Here is an 18,394-nt window from a genome sequence, read left to right on the forward strand (position 1 = left end):
AAGGCCAGATTTCTGCCTTTCTATAGGCAGAAAGATCCTGATCATACCTCTCAACTTTGTGAACCCTAAATGTATATGGTATTTGATGGGTATGGCCATTCATCTGTAAGTATGGGTGTCAAAATGGTGACTCTTATGAATATTGGTCCTTTCTACTACACAATTTGGAGGGTGGGTAGTATGAGCACTGTCAAGGCTGCTTCCCCACTTTGAACTTTAGGGTACAAATGTGGGGGCCTGCATGAAAACTTCTAAGCTTAACTACCAGCTTAGAACTGGTCCGCTGCCACCATCCCAAAGCTAATTCCCTTCCCTGGGTAGCCTTGAGAGACCTTCACCAATTCCCTGGTGAATACAGATCCAAACCCCTTGGATCTTAAAACAAGGAGAAATTAACCATCCCCCCTCCTTCCTCCCACCAACTCCTGGTGGATCAAGATCCAAACCCCTTGGATCTAAAAACAAGGAAAAATCAATCAGGTTCTTAAAAAGAAGGCTTTTAATTAAAGAAAAAGGAAAAAATCCTCTCTGTAAAATCAGGATGGAAAAATAACAGGATAATCAAACTTAAAGAGCTCAGAGGACCCCCCCTCTAGCCTTAGGTTTAAAGTACAGCAAACAAAGATAAACACTCTAGTAAAAGGTACATTTACAAGTTGAGAAAACAAAGGTAAACTAACACGCCTTGCCTGGCTGTTTACTTACAAGTTTGAAATATGAGAGACTTGTTCAGAAAGATTTGGAGAACCTGGATTGATGTCTGGTCCCTCTCAGTCCCAAGAGCGAACAACTTCCCAAACAAAGAGCACAAACAAAAACCTCCCTACCCCCCGTCCCCCAAGATTTTAAAGTATCTTGTCCCCTTATTGGTCCTTGGGTCAGGTGTCAGCCAGGTTACCTGAGCTTCTTAACCCTTTACAGGTAAAAGGATTTTGGAGTCTCTGGCCAGGAGGGATTTTATAGTACTATACACAGGACAGCTGTTACCCTTCCCTTTATAGTCATGACAAGCACTCTGCACCATTGCTATTTACACCACTGCAATCCTAATAGGCAGCCCAATAATTCCCTAGTTTAGCAGCAGATGCCCTTTGGCTCTGTCAAGGCTGCTTCCCCACTCTGAACTTTAGGGTACAGATGTGGGGGCCTGCATGAAAACTTCTAAGCTTAACTACCAGCTTAAATCTGGTCCGCTGCCACCACTCCCAATGTGCTAATTCCCTTCCCTGGGTAGCCTTGAGAGACTCTTCACCAATTCCCTGGTGAATACAGATCCAAACCCCTTGGATCTTAAAACAAGGAGAAATTAACCATCCCCCCTCCTTTCTCCCACCAACTCCTGGTGGATCAAGATCCAACCCCCTTGGATCTAAAAACAAGGAAAATCAATCAGGTTCTTAAAAAGAAGGCTTTTAATTAAAGAAAAAGGTAAAAATCATCTCTGTAAAATCAGGATGGAAAATAACTTTACAGGGTAATCACATTTAAAGAGCCCAGAGGACCCCCCTCTAGCCTTAGGTTCAAAGTTACAGCAAACAGAGATAAACACCCTAGTAAAAGGTACATTTACAAGTTGAGAAAACAAAGATAAAACTAACACGCCTTGCCTAGCTGTTTACTTACAAGTTTGAAATATAAGAGACTTGTTCAGAAAGATTTGGAGACCAGATTGATGTCTGGTCCCTCTTAGTCCCAAGAGCGAACAACCACCAAAACAAAGAGCACAAACAAAAGCCTTCCCCCCACCAACATTTGAAAGTATCTTGTCCTTTTTTTGGTCCTTTGGGTCAGGTGTCAACCAGGTTACCTGAGCTTCTTAACCCTTTACAGGTAAAAGGATTTTGGAGTCTCTGGCCAGGAGGGATTTTATAGTATTGTACACAGGAGGGCTGTTACCCTTCCCTTTATAGTTATGACAGGCTCCAAAAACAAACAAACTAGCATTTCTTCATTTTTGACCATTGTCTCCAAATTTTCGCTCGAGTGAGTTCTCGTACATTAGGGATATGAAAAATGTTATTATCTACTGTGAAATGGCTTGTGTCGTGCACATGTATAAGCAGCTGCAATGCTGTGGACAATATGCAAGTTTATTAGCGTGCATGTATGTAACAGGTTTGGAATCTGTCTGATAGAATGATGAAAGCCACAAGGTATCTATTTCAGTAGATCCACCGTCCCTATGTGACAGCTTTATTGTGAGTCATTGAGGAAATGATTAGAGAGACTCTAAGCATTGTTTCTGAATGTTCAGTATCTTCAAGAGACATCAGACAGGAGTCTGGAAAGCTATTGGGATGTAGAGGGTTACTGATCAAAAGTCCATAAACTTATGTGTATATATAATATCTGAGCAAAAATCAATCCTGACATGTCATCTAGTTTTGCCTTCCAGTTTACGCTGTGTGCACTTATTATTCTCCAAGGTAAGACTTATTTACTTGTAGACTTTTTTTTCATTTCTCAGTAAATCACTAGCACTGCAATGTGTTTCTATTAAACTCAGAGGAAATATCTGATCCTGCTCCAGCTGAAATTAGCAGGAGATTTGTCATTGAATTCAAAGTGTGCAGGATCAGCCCATACTGATACATAGTGAAGTAAAATGAAATTTCCTGTTTGTTTCATTACATTGTATTTCTGGCTATACTAACCTTTGGCTTATAGTGAAGTTGTTTTTGAAAAAGACAGACAACCTCATTACAAAATGGTTTTAATATGTTTTTAAGAGTGTCAAAGACAAAGCTGACTTGAAATACAATAATAATAAAATGCATGATCCGTTTATTACAGTAAATAGATAGCATTGCTTTCATGCTGAAAAGAGGGCTGGACTGAATTGTGCTCAGATGATGGTAAGAAACTGTAGCTACTTCAACAATCAATAGAGGATTTGGGTTTTTTTTGCATGTTTGCAAAAAGTAACCCAATTAGAATTAGCTGCTGGAACTTCCCCACCTTCTGTCTGAGGATATATTGGTTAGTGATATCCTACACCAGTGGTTTTTAACCTTTTTTTCATTTGTGGACCCCTAAAATTTCAAATGAAAGTGCAGACCCCTTTGGAAATCTTACATATAGTCTGCAGGTCCCCAGGGGTCCACAAAACACAGGTTGAAAACCACTGTCGTCCTTCATCTGGGGATTGCAAACAATTTAGAAAAATTACTTCTTTGAGCCTCATAAATATGAAGAGGTAGATATTGACAATATTAGCCCATTTACAAATGGGGAAACTGACGAAGAGAGAAATTAAATGATTTGCCCAGAACCATATAACAAGTTAGTAGCAGAGCTGGAATAGGACTCAGGAATCCTACCTTCTAGTCTCCTGATCTAGCCATTAGGATACTTAGTGCACATTTCTTACTTTTAATACATCTATCTGTTTGATTAGCATGCCCAGGAACATACTGTGCTGCTCTGTAACTAAAATTATTTCAAATGTGTTATATTTCCAGGGCACAGTCATGTGACAACTATAAATGAGACCCTGGGTAGTGTTGTTACATTTCACCTCGGTTATCCTGACTTTGAACACCCTGCTGTGATCATCTGGAAGAAGGGGAATACTTTGTTATATAACGGGACATATCGTATGAATAGGTTTACTGTCTTTTCTAATGGAACCTCAGCACTTAAGAATACAGAGAAAGAGGATGGAGGACAATACACAGTGAGTGTGTATAATGTAACTGGAAACCTTGTCTACCAAAGAAATTTTCAACTATCCGTACATGGTAGGTGTAAAAGAATAATCTCAGTGTTTCACTCTGTAGGTGTGGAGGGAACAGACTCCCCAAAGTTTGAAATAGCAAGTTATAGTTTTTCTACTTATTATCATATGCTCCTCATTTTATTTTCTGATAGTTTAGAGTTTATTGAGTGATCTAAAGTTCTAAGATGCACTTTATTATTGTATTATTCGTCAATCAGAGCACCTACCCTTGGGCCAAGATTTCCAAATATAAGAACCTAAAATTAGGCTCCTAAAACCTTATTTAGGCTCTGAAATAAGCAATCTCGGGAGGACACGTGGGGTCCCAGAAGACTGGAAGGGGCAAACATAGTACCTGTATTTAAAACAGGAAACAAAAAGGATATAGGGAATTACAGACCCGTCAGCTTAACTTTGATACCTGGAAAGATACTGGAACAATTTATTAAACAAAACATTTGTAAGCATCTAGAAGATAATAGGGTAATAAGTAATAGCCGACAAATCATGCCAAACCAACCAAATTTCCTTCTTAGACAGGGTTACTGGCCTGGTGGATAGGGGGAAGTTGTAGATGCGATATATCTTGATGTTAGTAACCTTTCAGACAACCAGAAGAACTGCATGGTAAATTGCCTGCCAGGTGTGAAGGTAGCAGATGTCATGAGACATCTAGATGGCCTAATAGGTAGTGCTGAGGAGGAGCTGGTGATCATGGCAATGTAGGTACCAATGACATAGGGAAAGGTAGGAGAGAGGTCCTGAAGGCCAAATTTAGGCTGCTAGATAAGAGATTAAAGTCCCGGAGCTCCATGGTAGCATTCTATTAAATGCTTCCAGTTCCACACGTAGGGTCAGCAAGACAGGCAGAACAGCAGGGTGTCAATGCTTGGATCAATGATAGTGTAGGGAGGAGGGACTTAGGTTTATTAGGGACTCGGGAACCTTTAGTGGAAGGAGTGGTCTGTACAGGAGGGCTAGGCTCCATCTAAAACAAAATGAAACTGGACTGCTAGTACATAAAATCAAAAAGGTTATAGAGGATTTTTTAAATTGGGGCAGAGGATTGCACAGTTCAGGCAGATACCTCCCTTAGCAATGAATTTATTAAAGGGGGAATTCTGTATCCTAGTAAAGAGGATAAGGAAGTAGTTGGCAAAGGACAGGTAGGAGCCAGTGAGAGACACTCACAAGTAAAAGAATCCCACTTAAAAATAACACATAAAGGGAAGCAACTGAATATTCACAAAAGATACCACTGTTTATATACAAATGCTAGAAGTCTAAATAGTAAGATGGGTGGACTAGAGTGCCTGGCATTAAATGAGAACATAGGTATAATATGCATCACAGGAACTTGGTGGAGTAAGGATAGTCAATGGGACATGGTAATACTAGGGTACAAAATGTATAGGAATGACAGAGCAGGTCATCCTGGTGGGGGAAAGGCATATGTGAAAGAAAGCATAAAGTCAAGTAAAGTAAAAATCTTAAATGAACCAAACTGTACCATAGAATCTCTATGGATAGACATTCCATGCTTGAATAATAAGAATACAGCAGTAGGAATATATTACTGACCACCCGACCAGGGTGGTGACAGTGATTGTGAAATGCTAAGGGAGGTTAGAGAAACTACAAAAGCAGAAAGCGCAGTAATAATGGATGATTTCAAATGTCACTTCAGGCCCTGATGCAGAGATAAAATTTCTAGACACCATAAAAGACCGCTTTTTGGAGCAGCTAGTCCTGGAACCCACAAGGAGAGAAGCAATTCTCAATTTAGTCTTAAGTGAGCACAGGATCTGGTCCGAGAAGTAACTTTAGCTGAACCACTCAGTAATAGTGAGCATAATGTAATTAAATTTAACATCCTTGTAGGGGGGTTAAGACCAGAAAAACCTACTGTGGTAACATTTAAAAAGGAGAACTACACAAAAATGGGAACACTTGTTAGACAGACGTTAAAAGGAGCTGTCACAAGGGTTAAATGCCTGCAAGCGGCATGGGGACTGTTTAAAAACACCATAATAGAGGCTCAGACTAATTGTATACTGCAAATCAGAAGACGCAATAAGAGGACCAAGAGAATGCCAGCATGGCTAAACAGCAGAGTAAAGGAGGCAGTCAGAGGCAAAAAATTTCCTGTAAAATTTGGAAGATAAATCCTAGTGAGGATAATAGGAAGGAGCACAAACTCTGGCAGGTTAAGTGTAAAAGTACAGTAAGGCATGCCAGGAAAGAATCTGAGAAGCAACTTGCTTAAGATGCAAAACTAACAGTAAGAATGTTTGTAAGTACAGCAGAAGCAGGATGCCTGCCAAAGAGGCAATGGGGCCACTAGATGACACAGGTGTTAAAGGAGCACTCAGGGAAGACAAGCCATTGCAGAGAAGCTAAATTAATTTTCTGCATCGGTCTTTACTGCAGAGGATGTGGAGGAGATACCCACACGAGAGCTATTCTTTTGGATGTCAGATTTGAAGTACTGTGCCACACTGATGTGTCAATAGAAGAGGCTTTAGAACAATTTAATAAATTAAACAGAAATAAGTCACCAGGACTAGATGGTATTCACCCAAGAGTTCTGAAGGAACTCAAATATTAAATTGAAGAACTACTAACTGTAGTATGTAACCTATTGCTGAAACAAACCTCAGTACCAGATGATTGGAAGATAGCTATTGTAATGCTGATTTTTAAAAAGGGTTCCAGAGGTGATCCTGGCAATTACAGTACTGGGCAAATTAGTAGAAACTGTAGTAAAAAACAGAATTATCAGACACATAGATGAACACAATTTGTTGGGAAAGAGTCAACAAGGCTTTTGTAAAGGGAAGTCATGCCTCACCAATGTATTAGAATTTTTTGAGAGTACCAACAAGCATGTGGACAAGGGTGATCCAGTGGATATAGTGTAATGGGATTTTCAGAAAGCCTTTGACAAGGTCCCTCACCAAAAGCTCTTAAGGAAACTAAGTAATCATGGGATAAAAGGGAAGGTCCTCTCTTGAATCAGTAACTGGTTAAAAAATAGGAAACAAAGAGTAGGAATAAATGGTCAGTTTTCACAATGGAGAGAGGTAAACAGTGGGGTCCCCCAGGTTTCTATACTGGCAGCTGTGCTGTTCAACATATTCATTAATGACCTGGAAAAGGGGGTGAACAGTTAAACAGCAGAATTTCCAGATTATACAAAGTTATTCAAGATAGTTAAGTCCAAAGCTGACTGCAAAGAATTCCAGGGGATCTCACAAAACTGGGTGACTGGGCAAGAAAATGGCAGATGAAATTCAACATTGATAAGTGCAAAGTAACGCACACCGGAGAAAATAATCCCAACTACACATACATAATGATGGGTTCTAGATTAGCTGTTAACTCCAAGAGCTCTTTCTAGAGTGTTAGCATGGAAAGTTCTCTGAAAACTTCATCTCAATGCATAGCCTTGGTCAAAAAAGGCTAACAGAATGTTAGGCACTATTAAGAAAGGGATAGAAAATAAGACAAAATATCATAACGCCACTGTATAAATCCATGGTTCGCCCACACCTTGAATACTCTGTCCAGTTTTGGTTGCCCCCATCTAAAAAAGGATATAGTGGAATTGTAAAACGTTCAGAGAAAAGTAACAAAGATGATCAAGGGTATGGAACACCTTCCATACAAGGAGAGACTAAAAAGATTAGGGCTTTTCAGTTTAGAAAAGAGATGATTAAGGGCGGATATGATAGAGGTCTATAAAATCATGAATGGTGTGGGAAAAGTGAATAGAGAAGTGTCATTTACCCTTTCCTACAGTATAAATCCCTGGGACCACCTGCTGAAATTAATAGGCAGCAGGTTTAATACAAACAAGAGGAAATACTTTTTCACACAAAGCACAATTAACCTGTGCAACTCCTTGCTATGGGATGTTGTGATGGTCTAAAGTATAACCGGGTTCAAAAAAGAATTAGATAAGTTCATGGAGCATACTCCACCAAAGGCTATTAGCCAAGATGGACAGGGATATAACCCCATGCTCAGGGTGACCCAAAACTCTGACTGCGAGAAGCTGGGATGGGAGTACAGGGGTGGATCGCTCCAGAATTTCCCTGTTCTATCCACTCCCCCTGAAGCTCAGGCCATTGCCAGAGATAGGATACCAGGATAGATGGACTATTGGTCTAACCCTAACCCAGTGTGGCAGTTCTTACATTCTTATGACATGATATTCTCATAAGTAAACTAGGAATATACACCTCTATCCCGATATAACGGTGTCCTTGGGAGCCAAAAAATCTTACCGTGTTATAGGTGAAACCGCGTTATATCAAACTTGCTTTGATCTGCCAGAGTGCGCAGCCCTGCCCCCCTGGAGCGCTGCTTTACCGCGTTATATCCAAATTCGTGTTATATCGGGGTAGAGGTGTATGTGGTCTAGCTGAAATTACTATAAGGTGGGTGCATAACTGCTTGAAAAACCATGCCCAAAGAGTAGTTATCGATGGTTCATTGTCAAACTGGGAGGACATATCTAGTGGGGTTCCGCAGGGATTTGCCCTGGGTGGATATGAAGTGAAGAATATACTTATAAAATTGTGGGTGACACCAAGCTGGGTTGCAAGCACTTTGGAGAGTAGGAATTCAAAGTGACCTTAACAAATTGGAGAATTGGTCTGAATTCAATAAGATAAAATGTGATGAAGATAAGTGCAAAGTGCTACACATAGGAAGGAAAAATCAAATGCACAACTACAAAATAGGAAATAAGTAAGAAATAATAAGAAATAGGCAGTAATGTTGCTGAAAAGGATTACAGTGGGTCACAAATTGAATCTGAGACAACAATGTGATGCTGTTGCAAAAAAGCAAATATCATTCTGGGGTGTATTAACAGATCTGTCATTTATAAGACACTGGAGGTAATTGTCCTGCACTACTTGACACTGTTGAGGCCTGAGCTGGAGTATTGTCCGTTTGGGGCACTATACTTTAATAAAGATGTGGACAAATAGCAAAGAGTCCAGAGGAGAGCAACAAAAATGATAATAGGCTTAGAAAATTTAACTTATGAGGAAAGGTGACAGAAATGGGCATATTTAGTCTTAAGAAACGAAGACTGAGGGGGGACCTTCAGACTGAGGACTGTCTTCAGATATGACAAGGGCTGTTGTAAAGTGGATGGTGATCAATTGTTCTTCATGTCCACTGAAGGGAGGACAAGAATTAATGGGCTTAATCTGCAGCAAAGGAAATTTAGGTTAAATATTAGGAAAAACTTTCTAACTATAAGGATAGTTAAGCACTGCAATAGGCTTCCAAAAGGGGTTGTGGAATCCCCATCATGGAGGTTTTTAAGAACAGGTTAAACCAAGGATCGGCAACCTTCGGCACACGGCCCGCCAGGGAAAGCCCCCTGGTATGCCGGGCCGGTTTGCTTATCTGCCGCGTCCGCCGGTTCGGCCGATCGTGGCTCCCACTGGCCGCAGTTCGCCACTCCAGTCCAATGGAGGCTGTGGGAAGCCGCGGCCAGCACATCCCTCGGCCCACGCTGCTTCCTACAGCCCCCATTGGCCTGGAACGGTGATCCGTGGCCAGGACCCGCCAGGGGGCTTACCCTGGCGGGCTGCGTGCCAAAGGTTGCCGATCCCTGGGTTAAACAAACACCTGTCTAGGTATACTTGGTCCTGCCTCAGCCAGGGGGCTGGAATAGATGACTTCTTGAGATCCCTTCCAACCCTACATATCTTTGATTCTATGATTTGCAAACCAAGTCATGTAAGAGTTCTAGAAATATATATTGGAATTGAAAAGGCCTTGATTCCTCACTCAGATGACATGGAAGGAGAGGAATTGTAAAGTGCCAGTTCATGGAGTTGCCATCTTTCATCATGATCCCATCCCAAGTTCTGTGGCATTTGATGTTTTCTCTTAAAGTCCCCGTTGTCAGAGCCAGGTGGATATAAGAGAATCTCACTTTTCGTATAAAAGAAAAAGAAATTTCTGGTGCTTCTGATTGTGGAGAAAATCTTTAAAACATGAACCATAAAGGCGCAAAAACCAACCAAAAACAAACAATCCATCCAACACCCCCCCTCCAAAAATTATTATTTTGCAAATATCATGATTTCGGGGCCTTATGCATGATTTTTAATTGGTTGGGTTTGGCAATACACTGGTAATGGCTCCCTGATACTCTGTGACATGGCAACTCCAAAAGTTAGATGTGCTCAGGAACCTTATTGCCAGTGGAGGATTGGGCGTTGGTTTGCTTTGTCTGGCCCCTCATTCCGCCCACACCATGCCCCTGAGGTGCCCCCTTCCAAACCTGGAGTGGTGGGGCTGCTGGTTCAGGAGGCAGCTTTACCTCTTCCTCCAGACCATCCCTGCACTGGGGAAATGCTCCACTGTCCATCCGGCCCAACCACAGAACTGTTGTTACGCCTCCTCCATGTCTGTGTTTCTCTCTACCCCGTCTCAGTCCACCCCAAGTAAACCCTCTATCACATGGCTCATCAGCAATGGTGGTGTAACACGTGTAGCTGGGCATAGCAGGCAGGCAGGTGTTCATGGAGCCAGCCATGCAGATCTTTCATCTTTTGGGGTCAGCATGGGGAAATCACTCACAGATGTTTTACAGAATGAGAGAGAGAGGAAAAAAAGAACAAATCATCCCCTGGGCATAAAGGCAGTTTCCTGCTGGGCCCTGATCAGTCTTATCAGCATCTGAGTTAGAGGTGCATTGGGAAACTCCCCATATATGGCTTTATAAAATGGAAGGGCTCTGTAACTATTCAGTGGGCTTCAATCTGAAACAGTGAGGGGTCTTGAGCACCACCTGTTTGTGATCCCGTGCTGTTCTAGGTTCCTGTCTATCTGTATCTCAGAGCGTGTGCACGTGACTATAGTTTCTGTTCTATCCGTAAGCTGTTTGGGGCTGGGGCTGTCTTTTTGTTTTGTGTTTGTACAGCGCCTAGCACAATGGGAGTGCTTGTCCATGACTGGGGCTCCTACATGCTACAGTAATATAAATAATAACAACCCTCTATATTGTATCTGAAGGGCGTTGTATCTGGATTTCTATATGTCTGCATTTTATCTGCATTTTATCCAAGGGAGCATGTTCAGGTTCCTGCCTCTGGCAAGGCCCCGATCACACCTCTCAACTTTCTAGACACCACAAAGTGTAGCCAAGATCTCCAAATTGCACAGCAAAAGGGCAAAAATGCATAGCGGGCATTTTATTGCCTTCTCCGCATGCAGCTCTGTGGTTATAACCCAGAAAAGTGTATATGGTTCATGATTCCCTACCTCCAGGAAGTGTTCAGAACCTGAGTAGGTGCCTTTACCTCATTATTTTAAGAATAAAATAAAAAACAAGAATTCATTCGCTTCCTCCACCCCCACTTCACCCTACAGTTGGTTGCTCTCTGTTGGAATCCTGAATATGCCTTCTCCCCCCTTCAGTCTCTCACTATATTCTTTCTTTCACCCCCCGCACCTGGAGAGAAGGAGTCTGACACTATCCTGGAACAGGCTGCATTGACCACAGCAGGAACAAACGTAGAGCAGAAGCTTGGGGGAAGGAGAAGGAACACTTACAATTTCCCTGCCAGGATGCAAAGATCTCCATAAAATAGAATCATAGTGACGTAGGGCTGGAAGGGACCTCAAGAGGTCATCTAGCCCAGCCCAGTCATCTTGTCTAGTCCTGAGGCAGGACTAAGTATACCTAGGGCATGTCTATATTGCCCCGCAGTTCAGGCAACAGGGGTATGAATAACAGTGTGCACCGAAGTGCCACGCTGTAACTTCCCTGTGTTGACGATGTGAGTGCAAACTTAAAGGTCCCTTGTTCGCACTGAAGTAGTCCTACCTTTAAGTTTGCACTGACAGCATCCACACAGGGGGGTTACAGCACAGCACTTTGCTATTCACACCCCCATTGTCTGAACTGTGGAGCAGTTTAGATAAGCCCTTAGACCATCCTGACAGGTGTTTGTCTAACCTATTCTTTAAAACGTCCAGTAACAGAGATTCCACACCCTCCGCAGCTAACCTGGTCCAGTGCTTAACTATCCTCATAGTTAGTTGTTCCTAATATCTAACCTAAATCTCCCTTACTGCAAACTAAGCCAATTACCTCTTGTCCTATCCTTGGTAGATATGGAAAACAATTGCTCACTATCCTCTTTATAACAACCTTTTACATATTTGAAGACTTATCTTGTTTCCACTCTTCTCAAGACTAAACATGCACAGTTTTTTAACCTCTTTTTGTTGTTGTTGTTGTTGTTGCTCACCTCTGGACTCTCTCCAGGGGTCAGTAATGTGTCTGTACATGGACACAAGTGTCCGTGGTAAATATTTTGAGGTCTGTGGTAATTTTTCAAAAAGTTGAATGACTGAATGACATAACCACACACACCTCTCCCCCACACCAATGTCTGTCACTTAGTACGGTAATTTTGTCAAGTGTCCTTTGTGCAACATGGTGGTGCTAACCCCTCACTCTCTCCAATTTATATACATCTTTCTTCAAGTGTGGAGCCCAAAATTGGCACTGTACTCCAGCACCAGTGCCAAGTGGAGTGGAACAATTGCATACTATGTCTTATTTACAACGCTCCTGTTAACACACCCCAGAATGACATTTGTCTTTTTCAAAGCAGCTTCATATATTCAGTTTGCGATCCACTATAATCCCACATCCTTTTCTGCAATACTACCGCCTAGCCCGCTATTCTGTATTTTGTATTTGTGCACTTCATTTTTTCCCCCTAAGTGTGGTACTTTGCACATCCTGATAGAATTTCATCTTGTTGATTTCAGACCAATTCTCCAATTTATCATTTTCAGTTCTAATCTTGTCCTCCAAAGTGCATGCAACCCCTCCCAGCCTGGTGTCATCTGCAAGTTTTATAAGTATATTCTCCTGTCATCCAAGTTGTTAACAAAATTATTGAATGGTGTCAGACCCAAGACCGACCCTGCAGCACCCCATTCAGTATGTCTTCCCAGTTTGACAGTGAACCATTGATAACTACTTTCTTAATACAACCAGTTGCTAATGAAGAGCTCTTGAGATGACTGGTCCTGATTCCCATCGCTCAAAGGGGTATAATATCCCCATCTAGCAGGGAGGTGGTAGAGGCCTGCAGTCCCATGTCTGTCTGTACTATCTCCAAAGGCAGCCTCTCCTTTTGATTCACTATTCCCACACTCAGCTTCCCTTGGTGCAATCTCTTCTGTTCCAGCTAGGAATTGGTTGTGCTGTCCCCATGCAGAGACATCTGCTTCTCTGGCAGACCCACCCACTTTTCCTGCCCTCTGGTTTCATGATTAACTTTAATAGGAGTGAGTTCCAGAGGACTGGTGCTCTAAAAATATATCCCCAATTAATGGTGATCTGAAATACATTAATAATAATAATCAAAATCAGATCCCGACTCATTAAAGAGAATAGATGTGCAGAGTTAGCATTCTCAAATAAGTACATTTATATATCAAAATATCTGAGCCTTATTTCCTCCTTTTCGAACCTGCTTAGATCAGAATTTAGGCCTCTATCTTTCCCTTTCCCCACCCACTCCTAATGTAATGAAAGGAACCAAGCTCCTTTCTCTGCTATAGTGGTTAGTGATGCTCCCAGCTCTGGAAGGAGAAAATGGAACGTTGAACTTAGGTCTTGGCAGGTAACTGTTTCAGTTCACCTTCAAAATGTATATATTTTTCATTTTTACATCTAGGTGTGGTTTCTGTTAATGATGTGAAACCTCAATAGGGTTTTTTTTTAATACCTATATAAAGCCTTCAGTGCCTGTACACAAAAAGGGGAAGTGCCTTCTCTGAGAGGTTCTAACTTCAGAGGATTTGTTAGTTAATGTCTGAAGATGCAAAGGCTGAGATAATTGCTCATTATGATCATTGTACTGAGAAGAATCTTTTGGTAGTGTGTTCACCACCTTCTGAAATATTTAAAGTATGATAATGTGTAGGTCTTTGGAAACAAAATCAAGCCATTTAATTCAAAAGGAAGTTGTTTGGGGGGGGAGAGGGATGACTGGGAGTTGAGGGGGTTGCAGATGGTTTATACAACACATCAAGCTGCAGCCTGTCCTGCCCTGTGTACAGTCAACAGCATCATTATCTCCGTTCTAGCTGCAGCAAGAGGCAGAAAGAGCCCACATGCTGGGTGATGAATGGGGCAGTTAGAAATATCACCATTTGGATTCATAAATGGAACTCATGTGATCTGGAATCATCAAGACAGACTGAAGACAGGATACTGCAATGTCACAGTCACAGAGTCACTTTTCTAACAGTCTAGCTGCAATCAGAAGGCCATTTTTTTCTCTGTAAATCTCTACATGATCTCAGTAGGGTTGCCCTGATGTGACTGAGAGGATAATGACGCCCTAAATCTGCATGATCCTTTTCCTGACTCCCCAGAATTAGAAGATTTTTGCCTGGGAGTTTTTTTCTAGCATTCTGATCTTTTCAGTATTCCATTCTTAATCCCCCTCCACCCTCCCTCTCTCTTGCCTCTAGAATAGCAAAAAAGACAGCAACCAGGCAGGCAGCCCCAAAACGTAAGGGCAAAAATATACCCTGGGGACGGAAAGTGAGCATCTGAGGATGATATGTAACCCTAAGTCTGCAAATGACATTTTCGTCAATTAATTTTAGCAGCACAGCAGGAAATGAAAGGGTAGTGCTTACTGTAAATGCCTTTCTCCCCTCTCCCCATCACTGCGGGTGTCTGAAGACGCACATCACTGCTCTTCTCAGAGAGGGCTATTTCTGTCATGTCATAGATCAGTTCGGGTCTGTTCTATGCGCCTATGATAGTGACAGGATGAAGCTGCTGTGGCCTTGAGCCATTTTGCAGATTTTGGATACAGATAACTGAGAACTGACTTTAACTGACATTGCTAAGAGGGAAACAAAACAAGAGGCCAGGATGCTGAGCAGTCAAGCTGGGATAGTCGAGTATGGTAAGAGTTTAAACAATAATGGGTGTGATTTTAAATGTCTCACCGAAACACACACAAAATATCCACAAATCCACCCCTCACAACTGCCTTCAGATTACCCTGACCAAGCCAAATGAGACGTGTGTGCTTTGTATGAAGTTAAGCAACGTTGAGGAGTGCTGCATTCCAGTTGTACTCTGAAGTCATGTCCTAATCTCACTGCGACCCAAGTGTACCTTAAAAATTTGAGTTTCGATACTTTGCCAAGAGATCCTCCCTCCCCCCAAGTGGGTGAGATTGGGCTGATCTTAAATGTTACTAGCGGGCTGTATTTTCAAATGGGGTAAATAAGTGTAGCTCTATTTCTAGCAATGACATCAGCTGAGGATCTGGCCCACTGACACCTGGATGAGGGCTGGGACCAGGGGAGCAGGTCTAAACCCTTTGCTGTGGCATGTAGACAGCTGGTTTATATTACCACTGTTTAGGTAATGCAGCATGTTCCTAAAATTCCAGCCTGCATACTACAGAATCCGGACAGACTCCTACGTGAGACAGCATTGAACTCCAGACGTTATTACACACTGATTCTCTCTCGGTCTCCTCTCTGCCAGTCATATCAAATCAAACACTGCATGACCAAGCACCAGCCTGGTGGGTTTCCTTATCAACCCACCTCAGCTTCCTGTAGGTATCAGTCTCCACTGGGGGTTGTGCATGGCCCATTCAGGCATGATATATTTCTCCTGTGGCACTGACAAAAGAGTCTGTCCCTGAGAGAACACCATGAAGTTCAAGCTCACAGTGCTGGCCTGATCTTCAAAGATGGCCTCTCCCACATCTCCCATTGATTGCAGTGGCAGTTGTTGGTGCTCAATACCTCTGAAAAACAGGGTGTGGTTGTACAGATTGCTTTCTTTGACCATAGCCATTCTTTTCTGAGCTGCACTTTAAACCAATCAACCAAAGACTGAAAAAGAACAAGGGAGTGAGGGAAACAGGTGTTTCCTCCTTTGCTCATGAGAGGCTTTACACTGGCTTCTTCCTAAATCTGATCAGATGGCTGGGAGAGTCCTTTCTCCTCCCTTTCTGAATCCCATTCTGACACACACCCAGCTCCTGGATGCGGGGCCTGGCAAGCAGATCATGGCTCATGTCACTGCAGCATGAGTTCAGCCACCTGGAACCTTGAAGATCTATTCTGATACATTATTCAGTATGGGTGTGTTGATTTTTTTTGTTCCTGCTTCTGACATCATTTCCTGAGCAGCAGATTCGTTTAGCCGTGTAGCCAGATCCTGTTCTTAACAGACGATGCAAAAAGCTCCTTAAAATGGATTTCAAATCTCCTTTTACCCTGCAGTGCGTGCTGGTGATAATAATCATGATTAATGGTAAGTGTGGGGTTTTCTTTATGAAACTAGCACAGATTCGCCCAGGTGAGCGGAAACCTTCATTTTGCTCGGATACCTTTGTAAGGTCACCACCGGGCATTGGGAAGTATCAAGTGTTGTAAGCGCTAAAGCACGAAAAGGGGCCATCAGACCAAAGTAAGACAGATTTTTTTATAAATTAGTAATAACTAACAATGCATTATTGCCTTGATATACTGCAGCCTTGAACGCAGCTGAAAATGATTGCCTCGGAGGCTTTGTATGTGGCATGCTGGTTAAAGCAGGAGGTGGGAATGTGGGACTCTGAGGTTCTAGACCCAACTCTCCATATGACCTTGGGCAAGTCATTTAGCAATAGCCACTATGTCCCTCCATTGATAGTGGTAGTGACCTATGCAAAGGGACAATGTGAGCCTTAATTGATTCATGTTTGCAAAAGCCTTTGAAATCCTCAGATGAACGGTGCTATATTGGTGTAAGTTATTTTTACTGCCATATGTACTATGGCTCATTTAATTCATGAACTGGTCCCAGTTAGCCTTCTGAGTGTTGGACTCTATATACTGTCTCAGCCTCTAAGCTCTGAGAGGTGGAGCTGTTGGAGGTAGGAACTTAAGAGGAAAAGAAGAGGGTATGCTCATGTCTTTGTCTCTGTAGTTCTGGCTTTATGGTGTGCCCCTTGCCTTGATCTTTGCAGGATAGCAGAGTTAGCCTTCACTTCAGGTTTAACCCCCTCTCTTCCCCTCTCCCACCTTCCCACTGTGATCCAATTTACCATTTTTATGTCTTATCTGGAGTTTTGCCTTTTGTGAGTCAGCCAGATCAGAACCAATGGATGGACATGCAATAAAATCAGTGACTGTGTTTTATTATTGTTGCTGCGGGCCAATTAATGAGGGAGCAAACACTGTCAATGGAATCATTGGTGGCTCAGTCAACTTTCCTTTGGGAATTCAAAGCCTAAAAAATCTCGCTAGGGTAACCTGGGGAGATGACCCATGTGTGAAGCCCACGCCTTATGATACTTCGTCTACAGAATGTGACACTTATTGTAACAAGATTATGTGCTTGCAGAGCAGATCTCTGCAACTGAAGAATGTGTCAAGGAAGAATGAAGGAAAGTATGAATTTGCTCTTACAAACACAAGCAAAAAATCTTTCTTACTGAAAGTGTCTGGTAAGTGACCCTTGTTTGGAATCAATCATTCTTGAATCTGAGAGCTTAAATGAAGGATCAGTTCTTTCCAAGATGTCAGTTTGGCTCTCAGTAGCTGTAGGGGTCTCTGGATTAGCAAACACAGTTTGTAGGTCTTCAGCTCTGCAGAATGCCATAGTGTTGCATGCAAACAAAAGGATATTTTTTGCATCCACTTTGCCAACTTCCCATATCCTTTGAGCCCACTGAGAGCATAAAGGTGCTGGGAGAAGATGCCTTCACCCCCTGACTTCAGAGACAGCAGTGTGGGTTGTGTGTTTCTGGAGAGCAGATTTTAGGCACGGAGTTGTGGATTTTAGTCCATTTCCATAGTGGGACAGGTAGCAGCTGTCACAAAACCATCGCCACTGTTGGCACTAATTGACCCCTTGCTGGCAATCTCGCCTGGTAGGCTAAGGACTGGCTGGATGACAATGACTGAACTCTCTTCTCACCCCCAAGAGCTGGTCTCTCCGGGTCAGGTTTGAGATACACCTGGGCTTGTTTCTCAGCTGCTCAGTGCAATGGAGAAAGGGTCTGACAAGGATGCTGTTGCCACTCCCTGATTCTCAACTGTTGACCCCCAGTGTGCAGGTTTAACTTATGCTGATGACATCAGGTCCGTCAGGGGTATTATACCACTTAGAAGTTGGTCATAGTGGCCCTTTGCTCCACCATGCCCTCTGTCCCAACCTTCCCGCTCCCTTTGTTCACTGGTTGGCACAGCTCTGACATAGGAGATAGCAGAGCTGGTGTGGGAAGCGGCAAAGCCACTTCTGACAGCTTTACATCAGTGGTGCTTCTCCTCACACAGGGAATCTCCCGGCTGGTGCAAGTTCACTTAGCCCATCAGTGGGGTAGTGTGGGGAGGCTTGCACTGCCATTGACCACTTTATACCAGTGCCATAGATAAACTGAGGACTTCAGTCTCCAGGACTGTCATTCTGGCACCTTGCACTGTCCCCTCCAGGATTCAAATAGGCTGGTACCTTGCATCACATTCTCTCAGGTCCTGTTCTACGCTGCATTTACTTTACAACGTCCCAGGTTTTTTAAGAGGAAATGGAGTTTATGGGATTATAATGAAAATGTCAAAGTGGCCTGATCTCAGTGAAGACAAATGAAA

At 42.7% G+C, this 18,394-nt stretch overlaps 1 protein-coding gene across 1 annotated transcript in view; it reads left to right on the plus strand.

Moving 5' to 3' along the window:
* LOC101931190 (T-cell surface antigen CD2-like) overlaps positions 1–18,394 on the plus strand; it is a 41,008-nt gene that overhangs the window by 6,317 nt on the left and 16,297 nt on the right. Inside the window, exon 2 of the mRNA XM_065575203.1 lies at positions 3,462–3,740. Coding sequence (XP_065431275.1) covers positions 3,599–3,740 — 142 coding nt within the window. The 5' untranslated portion in view covers positions 3,462–3,598. The remainder of the gene's footprint in view (positions 1–3,461; positions 3,741–18,394) is intronic.

Source organism: Chrysemys picta, chromosome 1 (genome assembly GCF_011386835.1).
Source record: "Chrysemys picta bellii isolate R12L10 chromosome 1, ASM1138683v2, whole genome shotgun sequence".
In the NCBI taxonomy this organism is placed as follows: domain Eukaryota; kingdom Metazoa; phylum Chordata; order Testudines; family Emydidae; genus Chrysemys; species Chrysemys picta.